General features: G+C 42.1%; 2 protein-coding genes across 6 annotated transcripts in view; one reads left to right on the top strand and one right to left on the bottom strand.

The window, feature by feature from the left end:
* ptprea (protein tyrosine phosphatase receptor type Ea) overlaps positions 1-9580 on the bottom strand; it is a 54574-nt gene extending 44994 nt beyond the window's left edge. For 3 of the 5 annotated variants that reach the window (XM_056430693.1, XM_056430689.1, XM_056430694.1), the window contains exon 1: positions 9509-9580. The gene's annotated coding sequence lies outside the window, so the exon portion shown is untranslated. The remainder of the gene's footprint in view (positions 1-9508) is intronic. The other 2 variants (XM_056430690.1, XM_056430692.1) reach the window with 1 other exon arrangement.
* A 1318-nt stretch (positions 9581-10898) lies between these two features.
* On the top strand, positions 10899-12408 carry LOC130204147 (clarin-3). Its single transcript, XM_056430703.1, has 3 exons — positions 10899-11130; positions 11725-11910; positions 12036-12408. Exons 1-3 carry the CDS (start codon positions 10899-10901, stop codon positions 12305-12307), a joined length of 690 nt encoding a protein of 229 aa, XP_056286678.1. The 3' UTR covers positions 12308-12408.
* The last annotated feature ends 2889 nt before the right edge of the window (positions 12409-15297 follow it).

Here is a 15297-nt window from a genome sequence, read left to right as displayed (position 1 = left end):
ATTGCTCAATTATCATCACCACATGTAGCGAGCACTAATTGTCCAATATTTGCGATGCATTTATGAAATAGCTTATTAACAGCTCCAGAATATATCAAACCACTCGATTACATCCAAGTCTGACGATTTGGAATCGAAAGGTCTAAAAACAACAGGCGAAAAGACTTCAGATGAAAACCAGACATTGAGATTACTTGGGTATTAATACTACGGCCTATGTGAGCTTTAGTTTGATACACTAGACACTAAAATAAATGTTACAACAACAGCTCATAAAACCCCATAAGCCTCATTGCTTCATTGCTTAGCAATTTTCCATCTAAGAAAACTGGATCTCCTAAATGAAGATTGGTTGAAACTAGAACGGAGTACTCTAATAGTTGATAAGTCAATCAATTGCAACTATTTTAATAATATGAATAATTTGAGTCTTCAAAAGTGACAAATACGTGCTTGTTCTAGCTTCTACAATGTGAGGAAGTGTTGCTTTTTTCAGCTTTGTGTCATTAGAAACTGAATATCATTGAGTTTCGGACTACTGGTCATTTTTAGTTAATGTCTGGCTTTTTATGAAACAAAGCAACTAAACCATTAACTGAGGAAACTCGCTTACTCGTATTCAGCCAATCAAAATGGATCCGAAAATAAAATCAAGAGAAGGTTTTGAGGAAAATGCATGTGAGATGCAGATTATGCACCCTCTGATAAATAAAAGAATCATAAAACTATACAGAAATTTCATTTCTTAAAACTCAGGTAACACTTTTTTGAGGGGTGGTAATGAAAGCTGCAAACAAGCCCTACATATATATTTATATATATATATATATTCTTTGATAGCATTGTCATTCAATTATTATGCCTCACTTCTGTAAAAACACCAAATAGCTCCTCATGGTTGAATCTCTGCTGGCACCGAAGCAGACTCTATTATGATGAACACATATCCCACCATTGGAAGTGAATGGTGTGGATCTGGCATCGTCTCTGGCCGAGCACAGAAAAGGACTTTGGCGGTGTTTGGATGAGTGTGATTGTCAACAGTGTGCTTTCCCAGTGTGAAAACATATTGTATGACGATTACAAACAGACAGCATCGCTCAGTTTCTGGGAATCAGCATGTAAACAAACAAAGAAAGCATATATGTGGAGTGGACTTTTTTCTCAATCCACCTCGCTGCACCGTGAACACGTCGCCGCACTGATAGATTACGTCTTCAGACCAGAGCTGAAGGTCAGCGTGACTAAATTCATGGTTCGGCATGTGTTTTCTTATTTGGATGAATCAATCAAATCTCCCCAAGAGGACCAGGCGTATTTTCTACTCATAATTATTAGTGCTAACTACGGGTGATTTATTTTCTGATGGAAACAATCTTAAGTGATGACACGATGAACAAGGCAGAAGCGGCTGCGTAATTTGTTTGGAGAGGATGATGATGTTAATCTAATGCCAAGCACTTTCCAGTAATTAGATTTGAGGATTATATTGAGAGTCGACAACTGGAGCATCTTTGATCAGTATTATACAAATGTAACCCGCGGTTAATCAAACACTGTAATTACAGCAGACGTGTAAATCGACCCTCTACAAAATGAATAGGTACCGACAGCCAGTTAAAGACAAGCGCCACGCTTGTGGAACGGTCTCCCTGACCACCTGAGGGCAACTCAGACACTGAATTCTTTTAAGACTGGCCTAAAAACCTTTTTATTCAGGAAGGCATTTTTTTACCTTGAGTTAATTTATTGTCAGTTATTACATTCTTATTTTTTTAATTTTTTTATGGGTTGCTTTAACTATGTTTTAATCAGTTATATTTGTTTTTACTATATGTGTGGCACTCTGAGATTCTTTGAAGGAAGAGTGCGATAAAAATGAAATGCATGATTATTATTATTACAAGTCTTCATGAGTAAAGATGTGACATTTGAGAACATGTCAACATTTGAATTGACCAGCAAACCAACATCCTTAAAGCTAATGTGGCTCATAAAAACTCATATTGGGGCTATTACTATCATCAGATTTATTTCATATCAATATCAGACTCTGCTCGGATCTGCTGGGCTCTACCATCCAGTATTTTATTTGTCTTTTAGGTATCGACATATTAATTATTTCCAAGCTAAAAGTTGATGTGGCATGCATCACTGTGGGCTCGCAGTCATGTCCTTCAGTCTCGTTTCCGTTTTTTGTTTGATCTGAAACCGTATCGTCTCTCTTTCTGCACACAGATGCCGATACCATCACATAACAGCAGCTGAAGTTACATCCTTAACCCTTGTGTTGCCTTAGGGTCATTTTGACCCGAATCAATATTACACCCTCCCCCCGCTTTAGGATTAATTTGACCCCATTCAATGTTTAATGTCGGTGTTCTTTCGGTAGTCAACAAACAAACATAAAGTCCCTCACACTTAAACTTGGAAAACAATATTAATTCTAATAATTTTCTGGAGGTTTTAATTGCTGGCGTCAAATTGAACCCAAAGGGTAAAATATGTTAGTAAATATAAAGGTAACAGGAGGGTTAAACATTGAATCGGGTCAAAATGACCCAAAGGCGGGGGGAGGGTGTAATATTGATTCGGGTCAAAATGACCCTAAGGCAACACAAGGGTTAAACACAGACAGGAATTCAATAAGATGAGGCATGTTCAAGGTCCAGCCCCTCATTTCATTCCAACATGCTGCCTGACCCGGGCTGCCGGTAACCTTGGTCATTTATATCACCCGGGACAGCTCCGATAATCATCCCATATATTAACGTTTTCTCTGGCGCTCCACTGAGCCATCAGCATGCGGGGCGTGTCGGCTCACCCCCGACTCACTGCCGCATCCAACTACACTCATTTGGACCCATTCATCACAGTCACTAAAAAGGCCTCAACACTACGCGGCTCCTAAAAGAGTCACAAGTTAAAAGGCGCTGGAAAACATTGAACAGCTCTTAACTCGCTCGCCACGCCACATCATTTTCAGCTCAACACAAAAAGTGACAACTCAAACATTGAATTAACGCTCGTCCCGGGCACTGCAGGTCTTTCCGATGCGATCAGCTCACTTAATTATTACGAGCCTCGGGAATCCCGATGTTAAAAGGGAACCTCGGCGCAGATAAGACTTTGAATAAGTAGAACTGACTCCTCCCCCTGTGCCGTGTTAAAACTGTTGCTCTGAACATATTTGACACCATGATCAAATGAAATAAGCCGTCGTTTTGAATGAGCCTATTGTGCGTGTGTGTTTATTGGACTTGCTCCAGTGCCTTCAAGCTGCGTCATGTAACCGAAAACACAATGAAAATATTGAAGGGCTGACATGATGATCACACACACAACTCCCTGTGTAGCAGCCTTAAAAGAATGAATAGGAAATGCTTTAGTAGACATCCATTATTCATTGAACACTGCACTCCTCCATGTCAACAACCTCTGTGGCGATACAGACAAACCATTATTTCCCTTCACTCTCTTTACTTCTCTCTTTTGGTCTCGTCCAGTCACACCCTTTTTGTTTCCATCTCGTGTGGCTGCCAGTTCCTTAAGAGCCTGTAAACTCCCAACACATCCAACAAAACAGGGCATAATCCAACTGTATTTTGACACTGACGTTTGCAGCTGCTCCTCGGGGCATTTTATGGAGGTGCAAGTGGAAAAAAATATTGCACGTGCTTGATATATGCACACACACAAAAAAAAAAAAATGTTACAGGCAGAGAGACTGATAACATAAGTCACAAGACAGGGTGGGACCTTGATGCATCTCCAGCTGAGCTTTATAGTGTATAGTGCTTCAGAAATGAGGAGAGATAATCACTCTTTATTCTCCACTGCCCTGTGAGACTCAGCCACATGCCTGCATTAAAGTTCTGTAATGTTTGAGGGGGACATTTAAGAGAGAAATCAACAACAAAATAAACAAAAAGATTATTAAAATTCATCATGTACAACAGAAAGCCTTAGTCTCACAGTCTGCATCATCTTTTAATCCCAGAGACACGATGCTAAACATCACGCGATGGAATAATGTGTGGGTGAGACTTCCTATGTGCATATGAGATGACTGCAAAATCGAATTAATAATAATGATAATCCACAAAAGCTGAATATATTGTTCCTCCTGGCTGTCGACGCGATATTAAGCATGTTTTCAGCCCTTTGTTTTCCACAGAAAACGTAATATTTGTTTTTCCAAGTGGTTCATTCAGATAAAATGAAGTGGGCTGAAATATGTTTTGAGCCAGAGCTGGAGATGTTTGCTTTCAGTTCAGTTGAAATCAGGCCACATAGCGCAGGGAGTTAATCTCTTACGGGCTCCACTCTGCTTTCCCGAAGCAGGTCACCAAATTAGGTTGCCATATTTTGGCCTCAAAAGATAAAAAAGAAAGTCGGGGCTCAAGTGAATAAGAGTTATCACGTTAAAATCACATCTGTCAATGTGCTCCCCCCTCCAGCAGCGGGTGTTATGGGATTATGGGACTGTGTGATTGCAACAAATATCTGTTGGCAGGCTGCTGACTTCTGCAAGCCAGAAAATGCAAACAAACTGATCATAAAAAGGTTTTCAACAATGTATTTCTTCCCATTTGGAGACTCCTAAAACAACTACAAGGTCACCATTTTAATCTCCCAAGGCGCGTCTTTGAGGCCGGGTTGTAATGTGCTCATGTAGCAACTCACAGAAACACAATAGAGAAACTATGTGTTGCCTGGAGGCGGGAATACTCCCATATTACTACTGGGCAGCTACAGTGGAGTGACATCATGCTGTACTTCCCTGGGCCAAAATATCTTATTCAAACCAGAAGGGCATTACCTAGTGGTTCTCAACATAGGGTTCAGGATCCCCTGAGGGGTCCTAAAATCAATTTGAGGGGTCCTAAGATGAATCGGACTGATTTCTGTTTCACTGAATTGTGTTAATGGTGCCGACTTCTACATTCTCTTCAGGCCTCTAATGAAATCTATCTCTGATCGATCTGCTCACAATGCAGGTCCCTGCTGAGGCCACAACACGGTCACAAGCATTTTCTTTACTCGTCATCCCCTGGATTAAACCTACTACAATGGCTAACAGTGGGTACAACAGAAAACAGTCCATTTCTAATTCCAATGGCGCTGTCAAATATCTGGTTTGGTCCGAGCACCAGTCCAAAACCCCAAATATTCAATGTACTAGAATGTTATACAAGGAAAAGCAAAACATTCTCACATTAGACCTGGAGTCATCGAATGATTGGCTTTTTAGCTCAAAAAGTGACTTTCATCAATCATCAAAATAGTTCCTGAACACAGTTCTTTCCATCGACTAATCAATTAATCTCCTAATTGTTGCAGCTCTAGTTGACTCCTCGTCAATACAGAAAGGTTCCTTACGGATTATTGCACAATTTAGGGATAACAGATGGGTTTAATGTAGCATCTCTCAAAGATGATCTCTCTTTTGGGTCTCATGTGCTCGGCCTCATTGACAATGCCTCCTTTGAGCAGATGGCAGGTGAGTCTTGACGCATCTGAAAAGGAAGACATCTTGATCTCCGTCCAGCTGTTTCAGAGCTGCGGTGGCCCAGTCGAGTTTTAAACGCAGCCGATAGTAAACAAACACAATTATGCACAGCTTGAGTTTGTACATCTATCAATCCGGAGCCACAGCGGTGTCTCACTTTGCCTTCCCCGGCAGCCAGCAACAGCAGTGCTGGCCACGGATCAGATGTGTGTAGGCTGCAGGGAGCTGCTTGAACAGCCGTGGTCTGTGCACAGTGTTGACTGGGGCCTCCTCTGAAGGAGACGCACCTTCTCGGCATCTGTGAGGTCCCAGATCTGCGTGAGGCTGCGGGGCGTTTCCGGATCCTATCTTCCAAACAGGAAGCAATACAACGCTCACGCACTTAGTTTCTCATGTCCCTGGTGTTGTGCTCCCTGTTGCTATTCTGGCACCGCTTACAATCATATTTCATCGCTTCTGGGTTTTTTATACCATATTTCAATGTTTAAACCACCACAAACAAGCCCTCCCGATAATCATTACTTTGCTTCGCCTGGTTAAGTGCGGGTTAAAATCTCGCCACTCCGCATGGATCCATCCATCCATGCATTCTCATCGGGTCGCAGACCCAGCAGACCCAGCAGGTTGACCCAGACTTCCCTTTCACCCACAACATTTTCCAGCTGGGAGATATAATCCCTCAAGCGTGTCCTGGGTCTTCCCGGGGTATTCTCCGAGTTGGACGTGCCTGGAAAACCTCTAAAAAGGAGGCATTCAGGAGGCATCCGAATTAGATGCCCGAACCACCTCAGCTGACTCCTTTCGATGCGAAGGAGTCGCGGCTCGATTCCCAGCTCCCTTCTGATGTCCGAGCTCCGTACCCTATCTCTAAGGCTGTGCTCGGCCCCCTTACGGAGGAAACTCATTTTGGCTCGTTGTATCCGTGACCTTGTTCTTTCGGTCACGACTCAGAGTTTGTGATCATAGGTGAGGGTTGGAACGTAGACCGATCAGTAAATTAAGAGCTTTGCCTTTCGGCTCAGCTCCTTCTTCACCAAGACAGTCTGGTGCTGCACCTGTTTCACTGCTGCAGCCGCACCGATCCGCCTGTTGATCTGCATGGATATGTTTTCTTATTACGAAATAATTTAAGCACGATGCCAAAGCCAAAGGACAACTGCAGGGTTTGCATTCTGTAGCACTTGCCGCAAGCACAAACAAGCCTCCAATTGCAACATGCTGCAGCCTAATGTGCTCTGACAAGCTTCTCTTAACACAGGCAGGAAAATAACAGGTTGGATACAGATGCTGTTTGTATCAAAAGTACGACCGTATGACTCTTCCTTAATGCATAAATCATGAGACCCTCTGCGAGGCTGCCTGAAACCGTTTAATGCCGGCACATATCTGACAAGTTCTGGGTCAGATCAGACTCATCCCTAATTGTCGTGACTTTATTCCAATTAGTTCCTTCTCTGCCTATTTGAGGGGGAAAAGTGTACCTTCCAGTAGAGTGTAGTTAATGTGGCAGCAGCCTCGGAGAGCGCACGTCGCAGTGTGTAGTCTCGCAGCTCAAAGTTAGAATCGGAGTGTTTCTGTGACTTAGAGAGAGGTGGCAGAGAGATGGAGGGTGGGCGAGCTGCAGGATTTACTCCGGGCTGGCAATTTGAAGTTTATACCCAGCAAGCTGTTAGAAACTCCAGGTGTCTGTGTGTGTGTGTGTGTGTGTGTGTGTGTGTGTGTGCGCAGCTCGCAGGTCGCTCGTCTCCACTTGGCTGTGGATTTCATTAATCATCACATCTGTTCGTTTCGCACAGTGCACCCACGTTTAAATAACATGCACTTCACAAGCATTACAAAAGGCCTTATTACATCTGTGTATATATATATATATATATATGTAGAGATGGGGAAACAAACTAGAGGAGAACATCTTGGCAGTGTGTTAAACAGCAATTAAATGCAGGTTGAAAATAGCTACTGCAATTAACATCCTGTCTAGGTTTTTGCACCATTTAATTTAGAGACTTAGACACAGTATGAAAAACCTATCTCGTCCCAGTGAGATACATCACTGCATACGCATGGTACACATTTGATATTCTCGCTCCCGAGACCCCACCAAGAGAATAGAGTCAAATATGAATTGTAACGAGATGAAAGCCGAATCAATCTGCCGACAGCAGTTTAATGTTATTCCTTCCTGCGTCCTTACAGTCTCATTTGTCTCGGCGTGACTATTTGTTTATTTCAATGCATCCTCATTACCTTCTGCCACAATAATTACCATTCTTCCCTGGGCCTCCTATAACTATACTGAAATGATAAAACACAGCAGACACTGTTTATGTATGAGACTAAACCGTTATATATCAAGGTGAATGACATGAATATGAAACTAAAGGACTAGTTTAAAGCAGCCAGGTGTGTAATGATGCATCTCTCTTTTAACATGTGTAAAAATAAAACCTTTTCAAACTTGACAACGTAAACATTCTTAAAGGTTCCTTTAGTATTTCCTGTTGTAATGTGTATCAATACCATAACTGAAAGTACTGCTGATTGTACTGAAAGTACAGCTGATTGTTTAACTCGTGTTTTAGATTCCGGAAACGTCGGGTGTCTCTGAACACGTTGATAATTATTAATGGAAAGCAGCAGAATTGATCATTGTTAAGTAAATGACTCAAAGTCCTAGAAACCTGTGAAGCGTTTCATCGAGTGGTACCGGACGGACGGACGGTGACGGCTGACCTCGCAACCCTTGTTGGAGAGACATTTCTTATCGTCACATGGGACAAAAGTTAAACAGTTCCCAGGTTCAAATGTGCCATATTTCTCTCTCCTCTGTTGATCCCACCTTGCTCAGTCTGCAGTACCTGTCCCTGTCAGATAAGACTACAAGATTTATTAGAAGAAATTTAGCATTGTCTCTCTGATGTTGATGAACTCAGCTTATTGTCCAGTCATGTTATGGCTCAAGATACCGTTACATCACAGCTTTTAACCAACACAAGCTGTCGATACAGATCCTCTGAGCCCCAAATGAGAACAAAAACATGACAAAAGTATGCAAAATGATTAGTAGTTCAAAACTTAATAGTTTGTTGTTTGCTTCATCATGTTCAAAGTCTCTTCAGGAATATGGGCGGTCAAAGTCCCAAAGTTCTCTTGTTAATGGTCAGTGGAGCACAATCATGACAGTTCATTTTACTTTTCATTTCCATGGTCTGATAAGACAAACGTCAGACTCGGTTCGTCTCCCTTCTCTTTAACCGGCACCGTGTTACAATCTGCTCCAGGGATGCTGATCTGTGGCTGACCGTGACCTCTGACCTCCCCAGGGGAGAGACCTTCCCTGTGTAAATTAATACTATCCCTGTTATTGTGTCACGAACCACTTCAAAATCAAAATCTGTGCACTCCACATTGTTGCATCCTAAGTCAACATCTGAGGACATAACTCCAAAACCTTGAGGAGTACTCCAGTAACAAGTCTTAGCAGATCCATCCATGATATCTGAAGTACCAATAGACTCCAACATGTTGAAACTGGCTCAACTGCAGCCTACACAGACCCAGTAGGTAGGAAAACATGAGTATTAATCTTCACTGAGAAGAATCCAAAAAATAAGACACACAAACATGCACAAGAGGAAAGTAAAAGACCACGAGTTGAGGACAGAAAGTCAAAACGCGTGTCCCGGTTTGACACCCTGGTTGGACTCGAGTCTGCAGGGTGTCAAACCGAGCCTCTGTAATCACACGACACACACCGCCGGTTTGTGGGAGTGCGTTAGCTGCCAATTTACAAAGCTGCACGCGCACCTGAAATGGACGGGTCGTGTGAAAAATCAACCGTGCGCCGCCGCCGCTGCGCGTAACGGACAGGTAACACGGTAAACACGGTAACACGGCGTTTTGTGTGACTGAAAGAAGACAGTGAAGAGGGTTGGAAAAACAAACGAAACGCATCAAAAAGAAGCCTTGACGACACAAAGTAATCGTGCCACTCACCTTGATGGCACCGACAATAAATCCCGAGCGCGAGCCGTGTTTGGAAAAGGCGAGGCGACGCTCCGGTGTTGCCGCCTGTCACCGGGAAGGAGGAGTTTGTGTTTACTCCAACAGAACACAACTGGCTGTCAGCGAGCACACGGGTCCTCCTCTCCGGGTCTGGCGAGGAAAGGGAGCCACAGCCTGGCCGCTTATTTTACTGCAACACAGGTGCGCGTGCTTCCTTGTGGGTTCGCGCACTTTGTCCCGGTGTCTTCAGACGTGTTTGTTTCATCATCTAATTCCAATTTACGGTTATTGTGTATGCATGAGTAGCCGAGTGCATTATCATGAGTTTTATAAAAGACCTAGGCTATAGTTAATTATTATGTAACAATGCTTCTTCATTATATATATATATATATATATATATATATATATATATATATATATTATTATATTATTAATATATACTTGTAACCCATTTTCTGTCAGACTTCAACACTCTTTATTATAGGCATGCATGAGAAAACCCTGTTGCAGCCAGGTGTAAGAGGATTGGCAAAACATTCTGGGAAAGCATAAAGAGGTTCTCTATGATGACCATGAACCAGGAAGTCCTTCAGCTTTATAGCTCCACTAATGCTGGAAAACGAGTCTTATCTTCTTCCATGTTGTGCCATGAATCAGTGGCAATAACCAGGTGACGTACAGTGAAAAATGACACAATTCTAAAGGTCAAAGGTCAGTTTTCTCTGTTTTTTGTAAATCTCTTTCTTTATGAAATTATTGATACGTCATCGTTGATGAGGCATACATCAGATGATCGTGCAGTAACTTTTCACTCAGACAGGTAAATAATTAATCTGCATTGTGTTTTATGACCCTATAACTTCAAGAACAGGACTTTGAATGGAGGACTCTGAACGTGGTTCTCTCAAAGTGCGCCACAGGTTTGTGGGTGTGTAATGAACAGCAGGAACTAAAGTGTCTTCTTTAAGAGCTTCTTTTACGTGTCCCGGAGCTGCTTTGTTCAGTTTGAATTAGGTATCCTCTGTTAGCATTGTCCATTCAGAAAATATCTCACAACCTTCACAGTAGGCTACATTCAGGAAACAGATGAGATTTTCTGTTGCAGTCTGAGACCAGACACGACACAGTATCATGCTTCAACTGTTGAGGTGACTGGTGTCCTACCATGACAACCAGCTCCGTGTTTTCCTTTCAAACCAAAGGTCACTATCATAATCAAGATACTTTATGACCAGCAGTCTACTCCTCCCAGGAAGGAAACTCATACACAAAATCTTTAGAGGATCAGAGGGTCCTAATCTGCTTGTGAGGCTTTATCCGAGTTTTAGAGAAGAGACGCTGGGATTTAGATTGAACTGGCACAACTGGAACAGCAATAATGCCTTCCCATCAGAAGATTCTGCTTTTCCTGTCCAGTGCGCTCGCTACTGCCATTTCTGTTGTGGTGTTGGGGATCTGCATGTCAAGAACGTGGGTTGAGACGACCATGGACTGCACAAGAAATGGAACTAACTTCTCCAATGGATCTGCTGTGGTCAATTTCAGTCTTTTTGATGGGTTTATGACCAGAACCTTGTGCCCCTTGTTTGGCGGTCAGGACCAGTTTGAAGGTAAATATTTTCTTACTTAATTACCTCCGAGAGTCAAGCTGAAAGTTTGGGTTTTATTTCCCCCGGTTTTCCCCTATCTCTAAGATTCCTGCCTTGAAACGACAGTACTGAAACATTAATATGAAACAATTACAATTACTATGTCTTAGGCGATACTGATTTAAATCGGGTATTGATGACAATGGAGCTGATTCATGCAATTCTATGTTGATATGCTATACTGTAGATGTATTATATATATATATATATGATTTATTAATGTCAGTGAAGGTCTTTATCTAGATGATGCTATTCTTGATAATGACAAGAACAAACCGTCAATCATAGTTTGTGTATACATACTATTTCTTCTGTTAAAAGTATTTCCGAAGAAAACTCAGTTGTTTGTTGATTTTTGGGTGAGCTGACCTTTTAAAAAGAGACATATTTGTCTGACTATACAAAAATTATAGATTGTAGAGTTTACATTATTATAACAACTGGGGAACATCTTTAGATATTATTGATAGTAAAACACAGGCCTGCTCACAGTTTCACCAGTATAATGCACGCTCATATAACCATCATGTGGTCACTTTGTGTGTGTGTGTATAGTGTTTGATCAGTTGGCAGAAATAGGAGGAACCCCTTTGGTGCTGCACGGTTTGGTCGTGTGCCTGTTGGTCCTGTGTCTACTGTGCTCCGCGTGCAGCATCCTCATCTCCATCTACAACAGTGTCAGCAACCCTTATGAGACCTACATGGGGCCGATTGGCATCTACGTCTGCAGCTCGCTCAGCGGTGAGTGAGATACACGTTACAGCACTCAACATCTGGGAGTGATAGAAGTGAAATTGCCAGAAACAAATCAGCACATGTTTAGCATGTTCCAGTTGTCATTTAATGTTTCTCTCTTTCTCCTGCAGCATGTTTGTCTGTTGTGGTCCTCATAATATTTGCGGTGAACGTCAACAGCTTAGCAGAGGATTTGGTACAGAGCTACGCCGGCAGTATTGTAGCAGAAGTGAAGAACAAGACTTCGGCGTTCTATCTCGGATACTTCCTGGTCCTCCTTTACACGGGGCTATCTCTCATCGCCGTTTTGTTGATCTACATTTATGAACACGCAGCCTACACTCATAGGCGGGAACAGCAGAGGCCTACAGAGGACGCACCCAAGGAGATAATGATGTATTAGTGACCTGCAAATGATAAATCGCTCACCATAACATCCTCGAATAACTTATTGTAATGGAGAATTACAGACAGAAATCTGCATAAACCCAAAAACATTTTGAAAAAAATAAGTGACTGTAAATAAACACTTGAAATGAGGTTGTTCCCCTTATTTTGCATTTTTCTGTATTCCTAATTATGTGTATTGTATATTATTTATATTGTTTATTGCATGCACCGAACACCAAGGCACGTTCCTTGTAATTGAATAACTTACTTGGCAATAACCCCCTATTATATTCTGATTAAAGGAAGTCTTTACAAACATTGCGCCAACTTTTATTAAATGATATTGTCAATTAATATTCCAGGTTTATTGAAAGGGTGGAACAAGTGCAACATATGTGTAGTTGATGAGTGAGTCCAGTTGTTTGAGGAGAATGTGAGGTTACATTCAATTCAAGATGAAAAAAGGTTTTGAAGAGGCAAATGGGGGATTAGATGATCTCTGCTGCCCTCTATCTCTGAGGGGACATACATGTAAAAAGATCAACCACCTCTCCCCCCTCTCCCTGTAACTGTCAGTGTTTATGTTTGTTAAGTTTATATTTGTATTAGGCCTACTATCACATTAGCTTACTATTCAACTGGTAGCCATTAATTTCAGCAGTATGTTTAGGCTTATCAAATTAAGAAATACCTGAATATTAAACATAGTCTTATCATTTACCTTGAGCAGATACTTTTGAATGTTTATTACATTTTCTAACTATCTATTTCAACCATTTGTCCATTAGCTACTTAGCTTTAACTATTTTGACTGACATTTGCTAACTTCAACTGTGTAATCATTAGGTTACTTAAAGGTTCCCCTTCATTTGAATGATTCTACCGATTACTTTTTAGTTTACTGTATCCATTGACTTAAGAACTATTTCATTATGCATTATTTTTGCATTTTTGCATTAATTCATGGCTCGGGATGAGTCCTTTAAATGCCAGTGATGCATTGTATTTTAATTGTATCCACTTCCTCTTGGGATTAACTTGCAAATTCCTTGATGAGAAATACCTTATTTCTACAGATGTGTTTCATTCATTTCAAAAGATGAAGGGAAAAAAAACGACAGAAAAACAAGCCATGCTGACAATGTGTAGAAGTCGGCCTCCATTGTCTCCTGGATCTTCAGACGCTCTCTCAGCTGTGATTCACACGACTGTGTTGACATGCGAGCAGGGCCGAGGTGTCCTCTTACCGTTTCCCGCGTCCCATCACTCAGGGCCTAAAGTCTGTTTGGACATGCCCTTCCCAGCACCTCTCAGCCCCGCAACGCCTTCTACCTGCCTTCAAAAGAACTGCTCTACCTTTAAGTCTCACACTTCAAGGGACGTGTCGAAGGAGGCAACAATCTGCTTTGTGGTCCTCATCGGGAATATGTATTACATTTCTGAGGATGCGCGCTTTCTACAATAAATCAAAAAACAATTCAGGCTGAGTAGAAAATCCACTATGCCTTCTGAGATGGAAATGTATATCTTTTTTCAGGTTTGGAGAACCATCTGTTTATTCACATTAAGTTTAATTCATTAGTCTAACACCTATTTTTTAGGCTATAAAGGCATGGAGTTACAGTGATGAATATCAAAATGTCTACATTTATTTCCCCACCTCTCGTCAAACTACTCCTACCCGAATATTCATGATGCAGCCTGATGCAACCCTTCAGCTGTGACTGGGACTCAGTGTGAAGCCGGGGCAGGTTGTGTTCTCCAGAGGAGGCCACGTCAAAGCCTGGTTCAGTGCAACATCGCCTGCTGTGAGATTGATAAGCTCTCCACAGCACAGAACCGTCAGCCATTAGAGACCCTCTTATTCTATTGTTCAACCTTTGAAAATCATCATTGATCCAATCTGACAGACTGCAGCTAAAGACATGCAAGAACAAAATTCTAAAACTTGACTTTACTTAACGTCAATACTTGACAGTGGTCACATATACGCAGTGCGTATCTTTACCCTTTTAGAAAGGACTCCTCATAAACGTGAATGAAGGCATCAAATTGATGTATGTCCTGGATTCTGAACCTGTTTAACAGCTGCTGGAGGAGATATTTAACTATATCTATTACGGATCTTCAGCCGTGTGCACTGAGGTGTGGAATAGCTGATTTGCTACGGAGAGATCCCTCTCGGCGTTTGCTGTGCAAACATTGATCGAATATAATAAGAGATGGGCAGTAATCTCTTCCTCTCTGCATATACTCTGTGGATAAACCTGGGATTAGGCACAAGCCCTGAGCCCTGACCATGCACTCTGTGTGATAGGATTAAAGCGGGAACTTTTGTACCTGTGAAACCTTATCCTCCGAGGTCCCGCATTACAGAGGCCTGTGAAACAGACACCTCCAGCTGCAGGGCAGGGGAGGGGGCACACACTCAGCCACCTAGAGTCCACTCTGGTGGGACACATGGGGGGAAGGGGGTCTTCTCTTCTGGTCTTCAACCTTTGGGAGTTAAGAGGTATAGGTGTAAGTGTATATGTGTGTGTTTGGGTGGGCGGGGGGGACTTCAACACTTTCACAAACACCTTGAAAGGCTCCTCACCTGCAAATACGTCGATACAGTTTTATAAGTCAAATAAATAGGGCAGAGTACTCAGACGCCAAGACAATAGAAACATTCCTCAGAGAATATATTGGAGCCTATCAACCTCGATCATGCCCCAGAGCCCTTTCATTTGATGTCCTTATCACGACTGAGAGACCTTCTCCCTCCACAGTGAGGTGAGTGTGTGTCTCTCAAGGCGTCCCTGTTTCATTTTCCTAGGAATTGAACATTTATGGTTATTAGAGCAACAGCTGCTCTAAAGTCCATCACACATTAACACGACACACACACACTCCTCGGTGCTGTGGACTGACTACTTTGTTATGGGTTGGATGTATTCAACATAAGACATATTTATTCTCAACCCTGTTTATTGTTTTTAGTGACTTCTTAAACGTGCAATG

The sequence above is a fragment of the Pseudoliparis swirei genome, chromosome 13 (genome assembly GCF_029220125.1).
Source record: "Pseudoliparis swirei isolate HS2019 ecotype Mariana Trench chromosome 13, NWPU_hadal_v1, whole genome shotgun sequence".
Lineage (NCBI taxonomy): Eukaryota > Metazoa > Chordata > Actinopteri > Perciformes > Liparidae > Pseudoliparis > Pseudoliparis swirei.
The sequence above is the reverse complement of the archived record's forward strand: the minus strand, read 5'-3'. Positions and strand labels throughout refer to the sequence as shown.

Bases quoted from the DNA above. Each gene is read 5' to 3' on its own strand.
- LOC130204147 (XM_056430703.1), top strand. From the start codon at position 10,899: ATGCCTTCCCATCAGAAGATTCTGCTTTTCCTGTCCAGTGCGCTCGCT. The intron at 11,131-11,724 runs GTAAATATTTTC...GTGTGTGTATAG, and splicing joins CGGTCAGGACCAGTTTGAAG to TGTTTGATCAGTTGGCAGAA. The intron at 11,911-12,035 runs GTGAGTGAGATA...TTTCTCCTGCAG, and splicing joins CGTCTGCAGCTCGCTCAGCG to CATGTTTGTCTGTTGTGGTC.